Raw genomic sequence first — 16,703 nt, 5'->3', positions numbered from 1 at the left:
ACTCAGGAGGGTCCTGCGCCCTCCTTATCTCTGCCTGTGACACACAAAGCCAGCCAATCCCCTCTGTCACCCTCTCACTTGAGATTCCAAAGCTTTCCATGGAGGAGGCTGGGCCTGGATCCAGTCCCTTCACCCCCACTTGCATCCCAACCCTCAAAAGTCCCAGCCCCACTGCCTCTGAGCCTGAGCGTTAGGCCTCCTGCTACCTGGTCCTCCATGAGGAAAAACTGGCCGTGGGGCTGTCTACTCCCTCCCCAGGTCCCAGGATCAAGCAGGCCCGTCTCCTGCTCAGGCTCTCTGCTCACCGTGCAGAGCTCTGGACTCCTCAGGGCACTGTGGAGGGACTGCCCTGGCCAGGGCCTCCCTCAGGGAGCTGTGCCGAGTGAGGGGCCTCCTCGGTAGGAGTGGGGCTTCCGGCTGCCGGGGTCTCTCCTCGCAGGGCCCTGTACCAGAGGCCCCACTGCTGCCGCAGTTCAACTCTGTGTCAGAGCTGGAAGGAGGGAACAGACAGTGGGTGAGTGAGGGGCCCTGCAATTCACACCCCCAAACCCACACTGTGGCCTGCCCACCACTGCCTCCAGCGGACCATGGGGTTCTGGGGCGAGGGGGGTGGTTGAGTTACCTCTGTAACCAGCACCCGCCTCAGGCTTTGTTACAGGCTGAACTGTGTCCCCCCAAATTTATATTAAGTCCTAACCCTTAGTATCTCAGAATATACCTGCACTTAGAGATAGGGCCTTTTAAAAGATAAATAAGTTAAAATGATGTCATCGGGGTGGGCCTTAATCTAATACAACTGGTGTCCTTACAAGAAGAGGAAATTAGGACACAGACAGGCACAGGAGAAAAATGCCATGTGAACATGCAGATAAGCCAGGAGAGGAGCCTGGAACACGTCCTTCCCTCACACCCCCCCAGAAGAAACCAACCCTGCCCAAATCTTAATCTGACTTCCAGCTTCTAGAACTGAGAAAACAAATCTCTGTTGTTTAAGCCATCCAGTCTGTGGCACTTTATGGCAGCCTTACCAAACTAATACATGTGTGGATTAGAGCAGGAGAAAGAAGCCCAGCGAATGTGTGATAAAGTATTGGCATGAAGGCTGGTCCTCTTACCTTTTCCAGTCCCTGAGCTTGACCCATAGGCTTAACCCATAAGCTCTCTGGGGTAAAATGAGCTCATCGTTAGGGACCTGGTCCGAAACCTTCAGGCACTTAAATGCCGTTTGCTTCCCCTGGGAATAGATGGGGGAATGAAAAAGCCTGTCTTGGGGAGAATGGGAATATTTAACCTGGGTCTTAAATGACTGGCAGAGAGTCAAGTGGCAGGGTGTGCTAGGCAGTGGGGACAGCACAAGCACAGTCCCGGGGTGAGAAAGTACAAAACCTGTTAGGCAGTGGCATTTTAGTGAATATATATATTCTCTCTCTACATATGTATGTAAATCCAGCATGCTTCTTTATATTAGGTCTCTGCCCTTTGTCTGTGGGCTTTGGTGGACTGTCTATCCGTCAGACTTCCCAAGCCCACTGGTCATGGCATCCTGGTTCTGTTCGGTTAGCCCCAGAGGTGGGCATATGGCATGGGTGGTACCAGTTGGAGTCCTACTTTGAAATCTAGATATAGAAACATTAATTTATGAATGTGGGACGAACCCCTCAGTAGCCCAGAGTCCCACATGGAGACGGCCTTTCCGTGGGTTGTTTAGATCTGACACGCAGAGGGGCAGCAGCTATGTGCGTTTCCAGCTCCGGCCTCACCTGGAGTGGGCACTGCCTTTGCACTTCCCCACGAGCCGACGTATTTCCCTTTGTCACATAAACTGGTTTGAGTTGTTCTACACGATTTACATATTAATTCTTTGATCTTACAACTCCCCATGAGACAGGTGCTACAACTGTCTCCATTTTATAGATGAGCAAGTGGAGTCACAGAGAGGTCATACTGCAAGTGAGTGAAGAATTAGATCAGCCCCTGAATGCTGCTCCCCTTGCCCAAGCCATCCTGCCCCCGCCCTGCAGTGGCCTGAGCATACCTGCTGTCATCGCTGGTGACCAGGACACGCACAGCCAGCACGTCCTGCCCAACCATGTCCTCCCCAGGGCTGATCCTCACTGAGGTCCATTCGGAGGGCAGGGGAGAGCTGGCTTCACCTTCCACATCGCCAGGGTCTGGCTCCGGGACGCTCTTGGGCTTCTTGGGGGAGGTCGGCTCATCTGCTGAGAGGAGAAGAGGGTCTAGAGAGACAGCGGGCATGGAAGCCCTGCAGGGCACCTGCTCCTCCTCCAGAGGCTTGGGCAGGCTGCTGGCAGGGGCTGGGTTATGTCCCTGGTTCTTCACTTCCTCCCTGTAGCAGAGTCGTGCTTCGTCCTGTGACCTCGCAGTCCTTCCCACTACAGTAGGCGAGGTGTGCCTTCTGGCCCAACTGACGTGAGGTTTGACCCTAAGGCTTGCTTTGACCAGTGGAAATTAGTGAATGTGGTGTGATTGGTGGCTTTAAATGGCTTGCTGTTTGGCTTATCCACTCACACTCCTGCGACTTTGCCATAAGAACAGCTTGCCACTTCCCCTTACACCTTGGTCCCCAACTGTACGCACATGGAACAGGTCTAGAGCCAATTTATGGCTTGGATCCCGGCCTAGCCAATTCCACGAAGCCCAGGCCACCTTCAGACCTGCAGCCTGAAGCAGAGCCACCCAGTCGACCCACAGACCCCTCAACAAGAAAAAGAAATGCTACAAGCCACTGAGAATTTGGAGGCTTGTTACACAGAAGTACTGTAGCAGAGATCTGACTCTGCACCTGGCTGATAACTGAGTACAGGTATGTGTGCCTGTGAGCTGCATGTACAAATACTTATATAGTCAGCAGATGCTACTGATACAGATCTGTGCTGACAATTTGGAGACGAATCAGGCATGGTCTCTGCCTTCAAGGAACTCTTTCCAACCCACAGGGGAGATAAGGCACATTCGCAAGATTCCACATTCATTAGAAGGCAGACCATCTAAGAATGAGGCCCAGACAAGGTGGAAAGAGAGAAAGACCTATTTCAATGCAGTAAATGCTTTGGGGTGAAGGCACCCTTTTAACGGGGCTTGAGGATGAGTAGGATTTGGACAAACAGAAAAGGGACAGGTAGTGCTCCAAGGGGTGGACTTTTGTGAGCAAAAGCAACGTGGGGAAGCCCTGCCGTCTGCATGGGGACCGAAAAAGAGTCCATGTAGCTGGAGGGCAGGAGGGAATATAAAAGGAACCAGAGGAAAACGATGGCATTGACATCAATCAAGAGGGGCCTCGAATGGCAAGGCGAAGAGCGGATTTCTCTCCAAGAGCACCCACCGGAGGGTTGAGAGATAGGGACCGGCATTATCAAATTTTCCGCATAGGAAGATGGCTCTGGTGCAATGTGGAAGGTGGACTGGAGGACCCACGAGGAGGAGAGAGGGAGACCAGTGAGACAACCTAAAGGCTGAGAACCAAAACACGTAGTTGGAGAAGAGGAAAGTGAGGGAGTTGAGAGCATCCCGGCAGGATGGGCAGCTGCAGGCAGAGGTGACCTGTGCCAGGCTGCAGTGGCACCAGACCCATGGCCCCCACGCCCCGGGAACCAGCCACACCTGCGAGGAACACCCCACGGGTCTGCTTCTTTCCTTCCTCCTTTCAGAGTTTAGATTTTGCCAGCATGGCTGGGGGATGGAACAGGGTGAGGGCTGAGTGGCTTCCTGGGCTTCTGGAGGAATGGGGGCATGGCTGACTGATGATCCCTCAGTACTGCAATGCTGGGGCCAGCATCTCTCACAGGGGAGCCCAGACATCAGTGGAGGGGCTGGGGGGCACTGAGAGGTGGAGGCTTTGTGGAAAAGAAGCTGATGCTTTCTCTGGTCGCTACCTTGCCTACTCAAAAGGCCCCAAAGGAGGACATGCTCTTCTTCTCCTCCTGTCCCCCAAGGCCTGGACCACAGGCTACGGCTGGGTCTCTAAGATTCAGTGCCTCTCCTCAAGCTTCTACTCCCAGACACCTCTTTTCATTCCTGCGGGATCCTGTCCACCTGCACATACCAGGAGCGCTCATTGCAGCGGTACTAGTACTAGTAACGGAAGTAATCCAAAGACAATGACAGAAGCAACACCATCGTCCAGAGCCTGCGTGCCTACCTAGCACCTTATGCCCATCACCTCTAACATCCTACACCCTGAAAGGGCAGTATTGTCATCTTTATCACATGAGCAGAGGAATATGAAGTCCAGAGGTTAACTCAGCCAGGGCCACCCAGTGAGTCAGCTGGATCAGCCTCTGCTCGGACACAGAGCCGCTCCAAGTGAGGGAACAGGGTGCGCTCACCTGTGCCACCTGCCCCAAGGCTGGCTGCTCTTTGCTCTGGACTTTTCCCTGTCTGTGGTCATAGGAAGAATCCAGGACTACTATGGGGCTGGGGGCTGCCAGGGCACGAGGAACATGGGGGTAGGGGCTGAGAACAGTCCAGCACTTCCCAGGTCAGCTGTCCTGGCCTCCCAGAGGGAAGGTCTGCTCAGAGCCGAGCATCTCAGCTTCCTCTCAGAGCTCTGGCTGGACACCTGCTCCATGGTGAAAGATGAGACTCCAGAGGCAGAGCCAGGCAGTGTCCGGGGAAGTGTCTGTCCTCACACACCACTCCTAGCAGCCAAGCCCTGTGGCAATTTTCCAGCGAAGCCCAGGCTGCAGAATCAAGGTGAAAACTGGCGCCCCAGTTCTGCTGGCGAAATTGTTCCTGTTTCTACCCAAGTCCAGAGACCCTTCTCTCTCCCCTAGAACCGAGAGAGACAACAAAACAACATGTTCTCCTGTGTACCATGATTTTACAGATTAGGAAACTGAAGATCATACCCCTTAGAAGGCAAAATGAAAGCGAAATCAAAACTCCCTTCCCCCAATCAATCAAAGGGCTCTGAGGAGTTAACCGGACTCACAGTGTCATGCTTCTCTTTCAGATACTCCCTCTTGTGCCATGAACCCACACCCCAAGACCTTTCCCAGCCCAAGTCAACTGCAGGCTCCTCAGTCTGAGGTCCAAGCCAGAAAGCAGGGCCTTTCCTTTAATTCTACAAATATTTATTGAGGGCCCAGTATGTGCCATGCGCTGTGCTACCTGTTGGGGTTACAAGTGCTCAAAAGACAAAGACCCATGCCCTAGAGGAGCTTGTACTCTAGCAAGGGGGAAAACGTAAACGAACAGTATACATAATCAATAAGTGAACTACATAATGTGGCTGGAGGTGATAAATACTATGGAAATACTGTCTTGTCAGGAAAGGGTGATCAGAAGAGCTGGGAGTACAGGTCACAGTGTTAAAGGTAAACCTCACTTGGAGGGAGACATGGAAACAAAGATTTTAATAAGGGCGGGGTCAGCCATGTGGATGCTGGGGAAGGGCATTCCGGGCAGAGGGGACAGCCGGTGCAAAAGCTCTAAGAGCATGCCTGGTGCTTGAGGAGGCCAGTGTGGCCGGGGCAGCATGTGAGAGAAGGTCCGAGTCACAGGGGCCAGACCACGTCGAGCCCACTGCAAAGCTAAAGCAAACTAGAACTCCTGCTGGCGGGTGGCAGGAGGGATGGTGGCATTAGAGCTGAGGCCGGGGTGTCTGAAGGGAGGTGACCGGTCACCTTCAAGAGACTGGGGGATCCGAAAACTAGAAAAAAAATAGATGTTGCCACTCAGCATGTATTGAGGCCTCTGTTTGGTCCCCAACCCGAAGATGTCCTGTCAGGGGCTCTGAGACTCAGCTGATCTAGAATGCCTGAAGAAAGTGTCCCTCGGGGAGACTTCTGTACAGCATTCCCTGTTGTATGAAACCAGGAAAATGCTATCAAGAGCTCGGCAAGAGAGCTCTCGCTGCCCTGAGTGCCACATCTGGCATGCTTGCCATTCTGCCTTCATAAAACCCTATGCCTGAGGCACTGCTTTCCAGAAAAGAGTCTTCACAGAAGGAACCTGTCCAATGCCGCTGAGTCAGTACAAAGGGCAGGAGTCGAAGCCAGGTCTCTGGCCACGGCCAGGGCTCGTCCCATGCACCACGGCTCTCCCGAGAGCAGCACCTGCCTCCTGGCCTGGGCCTGTGGGACTCTCTGTTCCTTTGCAGTTTGAAGATGCTGCTCTAGATCATTTCCCTGGTATCCGTGAACTTAATATCATTACCAACTTCAAGGTTGCCTCAAGGAGGTGAAGAGTTTGCAAAGTGCTCGCCCAGAAAGTGCTTGGCCCCACGCCTGGCAGGGAGGAAACCGTCAATAACGGCGGGGGCAGGAAAAGAAGCGGTCACTTCATTTACTTACTTAGGAATTAAAGAAAAAGCTGTAAAAGTGAATGAGTTCACAGAAATAAAGGACAGCCCACCCACTCTGCTTGGCCCACTTTATTTAATGTTCCGGTTGCATGGAGATTTGTTTCTTTTGCTGGATTATTTCTTTAGGATGGTTCCCTGGGGTAGGATTACTGGGCCAAGAGGTCAGAGCCCTTTTAGGGATCTTAGTAATTGTTGCCATATTGCTTTCCAGAAAAGATTCTCCCCATTTATCTTTACTCAATAGTGGTTACTAAATTCATACATTTCTTTTTTTACAATCTATTTTTCTTTACTAATTCAGTGGGTACATCATAATTTGTTTACCTTCCTTTGAAAGCCAAGTAAGAACATTTTGTAAATGCTTACTTTTTTTATTTTACCATTTACTTTTAAAATTTGCTTTAGTGTAAACTGTCCATCCAACTGCCTTTGCACATTTATAATTGGGTCTTCATCAACAAATATTAACTAATCCCTTACACTGTGTGAGGTGCCTGCGAACACCTGCTTTATACGGATTTTTTAAATGTCACAGCAGTGACATTTGTTATCACATCTAATTCCAATTTTTCTCCATTCTGATTTTCTATTGAATATTTTCATTTTATTGTTATACTTCAAGTTTTTAAAATTTAGTTAGATTTATGTCATGTTTTCTCTGTTATTTTTTTCTGTCAGAGGTTTTGAAGCTTAGAAAGTTACCACCCCAAGATCTAATCAATACTTAATTCTATTTAATCTTGTTATTTTACTTTTTTGATTTTTAAGTCTTTAATAACCTAGTGTTTCTGGATTAAAAAAATATTCTACCAAACACTTGTAGAATGTAATATGCAAAATGGAAAACTACCCCCAAACAAAATGCCCATTTTGAAGAGTTATAGGAAAACCCAGTTGGACAAAGTTAATGAAGCTTCCTTACTGGAGAACCCTCAGAGACTCAAACATGCCAATGAACCTCGTGGATGTCTAAGGTTTGCGACAACTGGCATGATTTGTATAAAACATCTCTCAAACTTTGTGACTATGGAACCCTTTGTTCACCTCTCTGAGCTAGTGTTCTGCTGCCACGCTTTGGGACATATCCCTTTAATCCGACTTCAAATCAAAAAATCAAAACCAAGCTCCATGAGAACAAAGACTTTTTTCTGTTTCATTCCCTGCTATATGCCCAGCACACTGCAGATGCTCAGTAACTATCAGCTGAGTAAACAAATGAGTGCATGTACAAATGAACAAAACAAATCAAATCTAGTACGCAACACTGAGCATACATACATGCCAAGATGCAGGGAGGGACAGGGACTTTGTGGTTCACTGCTGCATCCTTAGGACCTAGAATATGCCTAGAGCATGGTAGGCATTCAATAAATACTTGAATAGATCAATAAATAAAGGAATGAATCGCTTGCCTAACCTAGCTTCTGACTTCAGTCCCTAACACCATTCCCTTCATGAAAAGGGAAGAGTTTCTCACATGGATAAGAGTACAGACCCTTGGTCATTACCCCAGGCAGCTAGCTATGAAGGCAGCTTCAGATAATTGCAGCTGGGCTCAGAGGCCCAGAGCCCCAGAAATGTCCCTTTGGAGGAACGAGGGCCTTCGTGAAGTTCACAGATGAGTTTTCATACCAGTGTCCGAAGCCCACCCTGCCAGGGAGGCTGAGGATCAGACTTCCGGAGGCAAGTGGAATTCCACATCCTTCCCTTACGGAGAAGACAGCCTGGAGTTGAGCCAGGGCCTGCCATGGTGCTGTCCTCGAGTGGCCCTGTGAGCAGAGCCTTGTCACTCAAATCACTCAAGATCTTGTAGCCTAAGATCTTGAGTGACTTGAGTCTCTGGGGGTGGGACAGAATCACAAATGGTTCTCCATCTGGGTGAGCATACCTGCAATGTTCACTGCGACCTGAAACCAATGTCCGGTCCTTCCTCCTTACCTTTTACTCATCACTCCGCTGAACCAGCGTAAAACTTGCAAGAGCAACTTTGGTCATACAGGAACCTAAATGAGTATACGGTTCTTAAGTAAAGCTCTCCTACAGGTCCATGGCTTGCATGTATGGGGAGAATGGGTGAAAACAGCTGTTAAGACAGTCTATTCCTAACAACTGAGGTGGCACTGACCCTTACCAATTATGCAGCATCTAGAGCAGTAAAGTACCACGCGTTTTTAAGAAAGAGACCCCAAAGCCTGGCCCAGGAGCATTGGTGACTTTTTCCAAATATTACCCTCGGGTAATATTTCCTTTTAGAGTGACCAGCACAGCCCCAGAGAGTCCCATGTCACCATAAGTGCAAGCCCTGCCAGCAGTTTAGGGAAGTATGACCCCCCTAAACCAACCCCTGTGTTTCAAGTTTGGGCAGCTTCCATGGCAAAGAAGAGAGGAAACAATAAGCTTTATAAAGAACCATATTTATTTTCATTTACAGCATCAAATACCATAAATAAAGCTAAACATTGTTTGCTGTGTGCAAAATACAGGTTCCATGTGGCACTGTAAATGACTACCAAAGGTCATAAACATGCATTTCGATGACATGGGGGAGGCTAGCTAAAGAGGAGGCTGAGAGGGGAGGAGGGCACTCTTTGGTTGACATTCTAAAAAGGGAGGGAGACTCTGCAAGAGAAGATAAGACAAGAACGATGACTTCGTACTGGCTAGCATCTGTGCCGAGGCAGTGAGTGATGCAGCATGCAGGACAGTGCAGACAGGCCGAGAGGTCGGCATGGCTCTGGGCCACATGCAGGACAGACAGCACCTGCAACCTGAGACTGCGAGGCCTGGCTTACGATAGCTCCACCATACTTAACGTGGTGTTTCTCTTTAAAAGCACTTTGAATGTCCTGCTGCTCTACGTAATGAGTCAGCGGGGGACGTGTGTTTTGAGCAGAGCCATGAAACTGGCCGCTTCAGGCCTGGGGTTGAACTGAGTTGTTTCTCAAAGCCATCCCTGGCCCATGATGGTGATTGCTCTAGTTGAAGCTTCTTCATCTTCTGGGGCTTTATGAGCCAAGAGAGATAAGAAGAGCCATTGCAAAATCCTTGGATCTATCATGTAGGCTGCAGTAGAGAAAGAATTGCTAGGAAAGTTGGGATGATGTGTTTAAAATACAGAGCACGGGTCAAGCTGGTGATGAGGCTAGGGAGTATTTTTTTTAAAAATCCCTCCAAAAAATCATCACTCATGATTTTGATCAATGACGTTAATAATCTTTATATTAGAACCAATTCAAGAAGATGCTTGTACGCGTGTGCTTTTTCAGAGGCTGCTAGACAAAGGAGTTCTTTTCAAAGGCGACAGAGCCCACCCTATGGTACTGTCTTAGTCAGGGTTAACCCTCCCAGGAAGGTAAGCGGCTCCTGTCAGTGCAACTAGAAAAGCATGCGCGCAGGCCACAGGGAACGGAGGGCAGGCGGAGCATGCACCTGGCGTCGACGGGGCTGCCAGCTCAGGGGGCTCGGAAACAGCTTTCAAGCTGAACGCCACCCCACACTGTTCGCCGACAACCGCCACCGAATGAATCCATTAGTATGCAAGACACGCGCAGTTAGCACAACCGGTACCACGGACGGGTGCGGAAAGCGGCTTAGGGGTTAGTCCCACTCTCTGAAAATCGGCAAGAAAACCAGTCACCTCAGAGCAGAAGTGTGTCAGCCAAGGAGTGGGTGTAGCACTGGAAGGCTGAAATGAACTGACGGCCACAGTGTAAGGTTGGAAAGAGAGAGACAGAAAAGAGAATTTAGTTTGGAGGAAAAAAGAAAAACGATTGACAAGAGAAGACACGGGAGTTGAAAATAAGGCAACCATTAAAAAAATGGGGAAACTTCCCCAAACAAGTCACTGCTTGCTTAGGACAGATGAACCTTTCTGGTAGTGGACCAGCTACTTGGCCACAGAAGTGAGTATGTGTGGTCTGCACACGCCAACACTCTAAGGCTCTCCAGAGCTCCCTCGGGATCCCTCGCCATCCAATTTTCTCTCTGCCCCAATTTAACTCTAGTGTCTCATATTCACTCTAGAATATGTTGTGGAGGCCTGGAAGTCTCCACCCCCCTGGGATCCACAGGGTGCTTGGTGCTGCCCACCAGGAAGGTTCAAAGTCTCAGAACATACAGACATCTCAGGCTTCTGACAGGCACGCCCTGTCTCATCAGAGTAATTCAAAACAGTCTCTTTATGGCCATAAATGACATTCTCAGAAATTCTAACTCTGGCTTTTTATGGAGCATTCCACAGAGCATCTCGTCCTGCCCTGAGCTGATGGTAGTGAAAAATGACGTGGCTCTGCTTGTGCTCACATTGGGGAATTTACTTTTGGGAATCAAATATAAGATGAATCAAGGGCTAATCCCACTATGGTGAACATTAAAATCCCAGCGAAATTTTGGAAAAACACGATGCAAGTCATCGGACTGAGAACAGTTCCAATAAGGACAGAGGTGCCAGTTCCCATGGACTTGGCCACAGCCATGCCCTGTTTTACCCCAGGACTTCGGAGAATTGTTTGTGGAAATGCTTCCGCCCTTCTTTCCATCCTATAGAAACTTGTCACTTCAAAGCCCTCGAGAGCTCTGCTCCAAACCCACACCAGGTTCCGTCCTACTTAACCTAGAAGAGATCTCCAGAGTAACAAGTGCATGGAGCTGTCTCCAGCCCAGCAACTCTAGATACACTGAGCATGGCAGAAGGCCTTTTTCATATCAGCCTCTCCATTTTCAACCAGACCCAACAATGTGCATGTCCAGGCAGTGTGGAGTGGGCAGGGGGTAGGGGGCGGAGAGGGTGGAGAGTGGGCAGGGAGCTTAGGCCTTTTCCAGATGCCCAGAGTAAAGATTGCAGGTAGGCTCAATGCCTGTTTTTGTCCTTAATAGGGCATACTTATTTGCATCAGTCAATAAATAGCTTCCACTTCAGCCTCCTCTGCCAATCGAGACAAAGGGGAGATTCCTCCTAGAGGTCAGACACATTCCTTTGCTAGGACAGTGTGAAAATAAATGGTTTCTGACTGTTTTGACCAAATATGCATGGTGGCTGACTGGTTGAGCAGTCAGGAGGTCTGTGAGTAGCGCTCACTGGGTAGGCCACGCTTCCCATAAATACCACTCTGAGGTACTAACACACACCCTTAGTCCCAAAGGACCTGGTGTGAGAGAGCAAATTCATCCCTCAGCCTGACCATTATGGACCCTGAGTGGCCTTGGGTCAAACTGCAGCTGGGGCTGGGGACTGGATAGGGAGCCACCAGGTGACATAGCGCCTCTTCGGCAGGTATGGCATCAGCTTGACAGAGCTCTGCACGGTCAGGTGCCTATGGACTTTCGCTGCAGTGCTCATTAGCGGGAAGGGAAAACGCATGTTTGTAGGCATCTGCTCGAAACCCTGTGGTTCTATGTCCTTTGGCTATTATTTGGGGGGAAATTTAATCTATTATTTTACATCGAAACAAGGGAGCAAAATAGTCTTCCTCTGGGAGGAAATGTAACAGCCAACTACACACTGCCACATGCTTTTGTATGTTTTATTAGAGTGTCCTTCTACTCTTTCCTTATAAAATGATTATGCTTTTGTGCTACAAAAAAATTGCCCCCTCTTGACAAATGGCAGCCAGGTCTATAGATCGAAAGGCACTGGGTTATGTAAAAGCCCAAATCATTAATGTTGCAGGCACTGACTATTACAACTGGCGGCAGTCCGGGAGGGGTTTGTAACACCAGTTATAAATTTCAAACCCATGTATAGAAAATCTGACACACATAGTAAAAAATGCTTTCTCTTGGGTTATTAAAAGTTAAAAATTGAAATGTAAACCTAGAAACACGGCTCACTTTGGTGTAAAAGAAGTACAAATCTATATAAAAAAAAATCCTTCATATCGTGCTGGCCCTAGCACAGTGAGCAGGTGTTCACCTTGCAAGGCCAGCACAGGTGGCCAACGTGAAACTCTTTGGCTTGTGGGTTAAGGTACACTGGGCTTACTGGCCAGGGCCTTAGCTAACTACAAACACACCGCCATCTACACTGGAAATGTGAGGGCCCTAGGGGCGGCCGCCCTTCAGTGGAGCTTGATCGGCAAGTACCTGAGCACCCAGTCGCGGATGCTCTCGAGGGACTCCTGGGACTCCAGGTACATGGAAGCCAGAACCTCGGAGAACACCCACAAGAGGGGCAGCCCAAGGCTCAGGAGCTCGTATGTGTAGCAGTAGTTGTGAGCATTGTCCCTGAAATGCAGGCCGGCTGCGCGCAGGAGTCCCCGAATCCAGTTAAGCAGGTTCCGGGGAACGTGAAGCAGGCCCCACGGCAGCCTGAGCGGCCAGCTTAGCGCCTTCCTAAAGGAGGAAGTGGTGATACCTGGGGGGCTGCCTGCGGGCGGGCCAATGACAGCAGCTGCGAAAGAGCTTTCCGTGGGCGGGTCCCGCTGCAGAGGGGCTTCCTGCTCCTTCCACATTCTCTCCTCCTGAGAAAGATCAAAGGGAGAGGATTTAGTTTATGAGTCTCACGGAGGACCCCTTGTAGAGCAGACAAAGAGAGCCAATAAAAATAGAGCTTGGCAGACCCATCCCCCCCCCCCAATAATCGCAGCACCCCCTTAACCACTGAAGAGGAAAGTGAGTATGCACAGGGAGGCAGGCAAATTCACCAGCCTTCAAAACACATGTCCTTTGACTCAGGGGTGCAATCCCATTTCTAATGACATATTCCCATTTCTAATGACATGTTCTAAGCGAATAATTTGAAATATGGATAAGGATGTGGGTACAAGGATGTTCACAGTAAAAATATAAGGCAAAATATTAAGCAATCTATAGGTCCAACATGAGACTTGTTAAATTATCGATCATTTTTTATAGGCATCAAAAATGATGCCCCCAAAGAATTTTTAATGTCATGGGAAACTGTTCTTGATACAGCGTTAGTGGGGACAAAAAGGAATATGAAGTTGCAGCGATAGGATTGCAATTAGATTCAAATATATTCGCACACAGGAAGAAGTCTGGAAGGAAGTGTTACAAAATTAATCATGGTTTACTCAGAATAGAGTGATGACGGGCAATTTAACTTTCTTTCTTTATATACTTTCATTTATTTACCCACTTTTCTACATTAAGCTTATATTAATGTGTAATCAGAAAAAAGCTGTAAGTCGTGGGTCTTTGCTGGCAGTGGTGATTAATCAAGCTGTAGAAGCTAAGAGCTGCCAGAGGAGGCGCTGTAACAAGTTGTCCATACTTTCAGCAGGCTGGATGACATCCAAGAATCTGGGGAAAAGACTTAGAAACCACAGCAAAGGTTGGGCCCAATACCAAGCACCCCTGAAAATGTCACCCTGTGGTTACAAAGGAGGCAGAGCGGGAGAAGGCATGACACGGGGACCAGGGGGGACGACCGGTAACTTCTGCATGGCTAAGCATATCGTCCCATCCCTGGCACATGGGAAAGCTCTATTGTGCTTCTCATGAGAGGCCAGCACAACTACTCACCTGGGAGCCAGCATCTGGTGGGACATACCCCAGAAGAGAGCTGGACAGAGGCAAAGGGACCCTTCACACCAGGGAGTATAGCCCTCCTCTTCATCTGTGGATCTCAGTCCCTCCAGGGCCAGAAATGGTGGCCTAACGTAGAGGAGCCTTTGAAAACCTTCTATCTAGGGGCCTTCCGTTTCACCGACCCTTTCAAGACAAAACGTACCTCCCTTTGTTGCTTCAACTCCGCCCGTCTCTTTCGTTGCTGAGTATTGGTTTTACAGTGAATGAAATGAGGCTTGCAGAAAAACTTGCCTGTAAAAAGAAACACACACTCACAAAGGTTTTTCTCCTGTAAGCCAGAGCCATAGCATTCATAGCCAAATGCCCACCATTGTTTAGGTCAGAAAATGCCAATAATGGAACAAGCCCAGGACAGCTCACACTTGGGAAAGTTTCTGTCATCTGCCTTAAAGAAATGTCACTGAGATGAGATGCAAGACCCTTTGCTATCTCAGAGGGAAGCTGCAGCAACGGGGGCTCCCATGGATGGGGTTGAAACTCTTAGATAATCCCCGAACCAGAGCGAGCCCGTCTCTTCCCAAGGCCAGTTGCCAGTCAGCAAAACGGACAGCTCTGAGCAGCGACATCATTTCTAGCTCCTCCTTCTTTCTGGGACCCCTGGGGCTGGGAAAGGCTCAGAACAGATGGCAGCAGTGATGGGGACGAAAAACCCAGGAGAGACACACACTGGGCCACTGGTCACTGCCCGGGACAACCAGGAACCTTACAGAAAAGTCTTCTTTATTCAAAGTTACGACAGTTTAAAGTGATGAGAATAACAATAACAACAGGAAAAACTTAGGTAGGAAGCAATATATCAGGTACTATTCTAAATGCTCCCTGTAAGTTAACTTATCCACTCACACAATCACCTTATGAGCCAAGTACTATGATCCTCATTTATGGATGAGGAAATTGAGGGACAAGGAGGTTAGGGAACAAGCCCTATGGCTAGTAAATGATACAGTCTGGATTTGAACCTGGCAGTTTAGTTTGAGGGTATAAAATCATAAGCACTGGGCTATACTGCCTCTCATTGTATTGGGCAGTGCAAATATCAAGTGCTGAAAATTAGACAGACAATAATCACTCAATTCAATGAGTGCAATTCCCTCATCGATGACCTCTGATAGGCCACTTATCAGAACAGATGTTACTATTATGGTTATTTTTATAATACAGACTTTATGAATAATAACACTTATAAACCATCATTTATTCAACCCTTATCGCATGAGCAGTATGATGCTGAGCGTGTGTTTCTCAACTACTCAGGGGCAATGGAAGGCGGTGTGACTGAGTGAGAAAATGTACGCAAAGCTCTTGGCACATAGTAGGTGCTCTCCCCTGCCATACACGCAGCACAGGCAGCTTCCTCTTCCTCCCGGGCAGCCCCTCTCTGTCGAGGAGTTGCCAGCTCCCTGAATAGCTTTCCTGATGTCGCTGTCCTCTCTGAGAAGTGTTGGGCATCCCGGAGCCTCCAGAGGGACAGGAGCCCGGGCCAGAGAACAGTGCTGTGCCTGGGGGAAGAGAGTTACCTTCATCGCCATCGAAGGCGTAGGCGGCCAGGCGCAAGGTGGTGGCACAGACGCTGCAGCGGAAACACTCTCGATGGAAGAAGTGGCCCTCGGCGCTCAGCCGCTCCATCACATACACGCGCTTCTTACAGAAGTAACAGGTGTCACTGCCGCCCAGGTTCAGGGGAAACACCTTTCGAATAGTTTCCTGGGGGGCACAGGGCATCGGGAGAGAAGAGCAGTGTTAGGGCTTATGCCAAGTCTTCAAGTGCGAGCCCTAGGCTTTTAGAAATTCTGACCTGAATCATGGGGGACCTTGCAGGTTCCTGTTTGGGGCTCAAGTTACTTCAGGCACTTCAGCAAAGAGTGAGCATGGGAAGATGCACTCCCAACACAGACCCCAGAAGTGCAGGTACAGCTGTTAGCTGTGCACCCAGGTGGGCAGGCTGGCCACCAGGTGGGCATGGAGGGAGCTGTCCCCTAGGCTGGCTGCTCTGGTTTGGGGGTAGGAGTGATATCTCCTGGTCTAATGGAGTGGGCATCCATCACAAACATGCCTGCCCGGCAATACTGTCTCCAAAACTCTGTCCCTGGGGTTAAGTATTGCCTGAGTCTGGAGTGAAGTCACTGAAAGAATGTTTTAAACATCCTTGTCCAGCTGCAGTAACTTAGGTCAGGCAAGGACAGGTGGTGGCATCAAAATTGTTCAAGAGAAAAGGGAGAGGCTGTGTCCTGCAGATCACCAAGTGGCCGAATTCCTAAATGCATGGAGTGGGGAGTGGGGGCGGGCCAGGGCAGGGGTGTACCTGGGTGATTCTGGGGTATGTGCCAAAGGGAAACCAAAGGAATTGTCAACTCACATCGCTGGTGACGGCAGTGAGTGGCCTTGCTTGGAGAAGGGGGGAATTTAAAGGAAAGGATTGTTTTTCCATTACTGAATTCTCAATTCAGTGCAAAACGGCTACTTATTTTGGACACTAAACATTGACAGTCAGGGATGTCCGACTATGCGGACGGCCTCGCCTGGCCTTTTCACCGAGTTCTCCAGAGTCTCAGACAGCAGGGAGAATGATGTGCCTTGTGAAACGACCCCCAAGAAAGCTGAGTGAGGTTTGCCTCCCCCTCACTCTACTCTGATCCAGCCCATTCTCAGCCTGTCATGTCCAGGAGAAAGGGCGCCTTGGGAGGGCCAGAGCCAGTGTCTGTGGGCAAAGGCTGAGGGGTGAGTGCCTTACCAGGTCTGGCGAGGTGGCCTGGGCCTTAGGTCTGTGATCATTCATGTACAGATTGACCAGGACTTCAGCGGCAGCCCCTATCCCACTGGACTTTCCCTA

General features: G+C 49.4%; 2 protein-coding genes across 5 annotated transcripts in view; both read right to left on the bottom strand.

The window, feature by feature from the left end:
* Positions 1–2,271, bottom strand: part of MICALCL (MICAL C-terminal like) — a 55,703-nt gene extending 53,432 nt beyond the window's left edge. For both annotated transcript variants that reach the window (XM_025038590.1, XM_025038591.1), the window contains exons 1-2: positions 2,036–2,271; positions 306–490 (exon numbers count right to left, since the gene is read on the bottom strand). In XM_025038590.1, the coding sequence (XP_024894358.1) occupies positions 306–490; positions 2,036–2,256 (406 nt within the window). In that variant the 5' untranslated portion in view covers positions 2,257–2,271. The remainder of the gene's footprint in view (positions 1–305; positions 491–2,035) is intronic.
* Positions 2,272–8,722: 6,451 nt separating this feature from the next.
* Positions 8,723–16,703, bottom strand: part of MICAL2 (microtubule associated monooxygenase, calponin and LIM domain containing 2) — a 140,477-nt gene continuing 132,496 nt past the window's right edge. For all 3 annotated transcript variants that reach the window (XM_015596557.2, XM_006905644.3, XM_015596566.2), the window contains 3 exons: positions 15,391–15,577; positions 14,016–14,104; positions 8,723–12,783 (listed from right to left, as the gene is read on the bottom strand). In XM_015596557.2, coding sequence (XP_015452043.1) covers positions 12,382–12,783; positions 14,016–14,104; positions 15,391–15,577 — 678 coding nt within the window. In that variant the 3' untranslated portion in view covers positions 8,723–12,381. The remainder of the gene's footprint in view (positions 12,784–14,015; positions 14,105–15,390; positions 15,578–16,703) is intronic.

This window comes from Pteropus alecto, unplaced genomic scaffold, assembly GCF_000325575.1.
Source record: "Pteropus alecto unplaced genomic scaffold, ASM32557v1 scaffold461, whole genome shotgun sequence".
NCBI lineage: Eukaryota > Metazoa > Chordata > Mammalia > Chiroptera > Pteropodidae > Pteropus > Pteropus alecto.
This window is presented reverse-complemented; position numbering and strand designations above follow the sequence as displayed.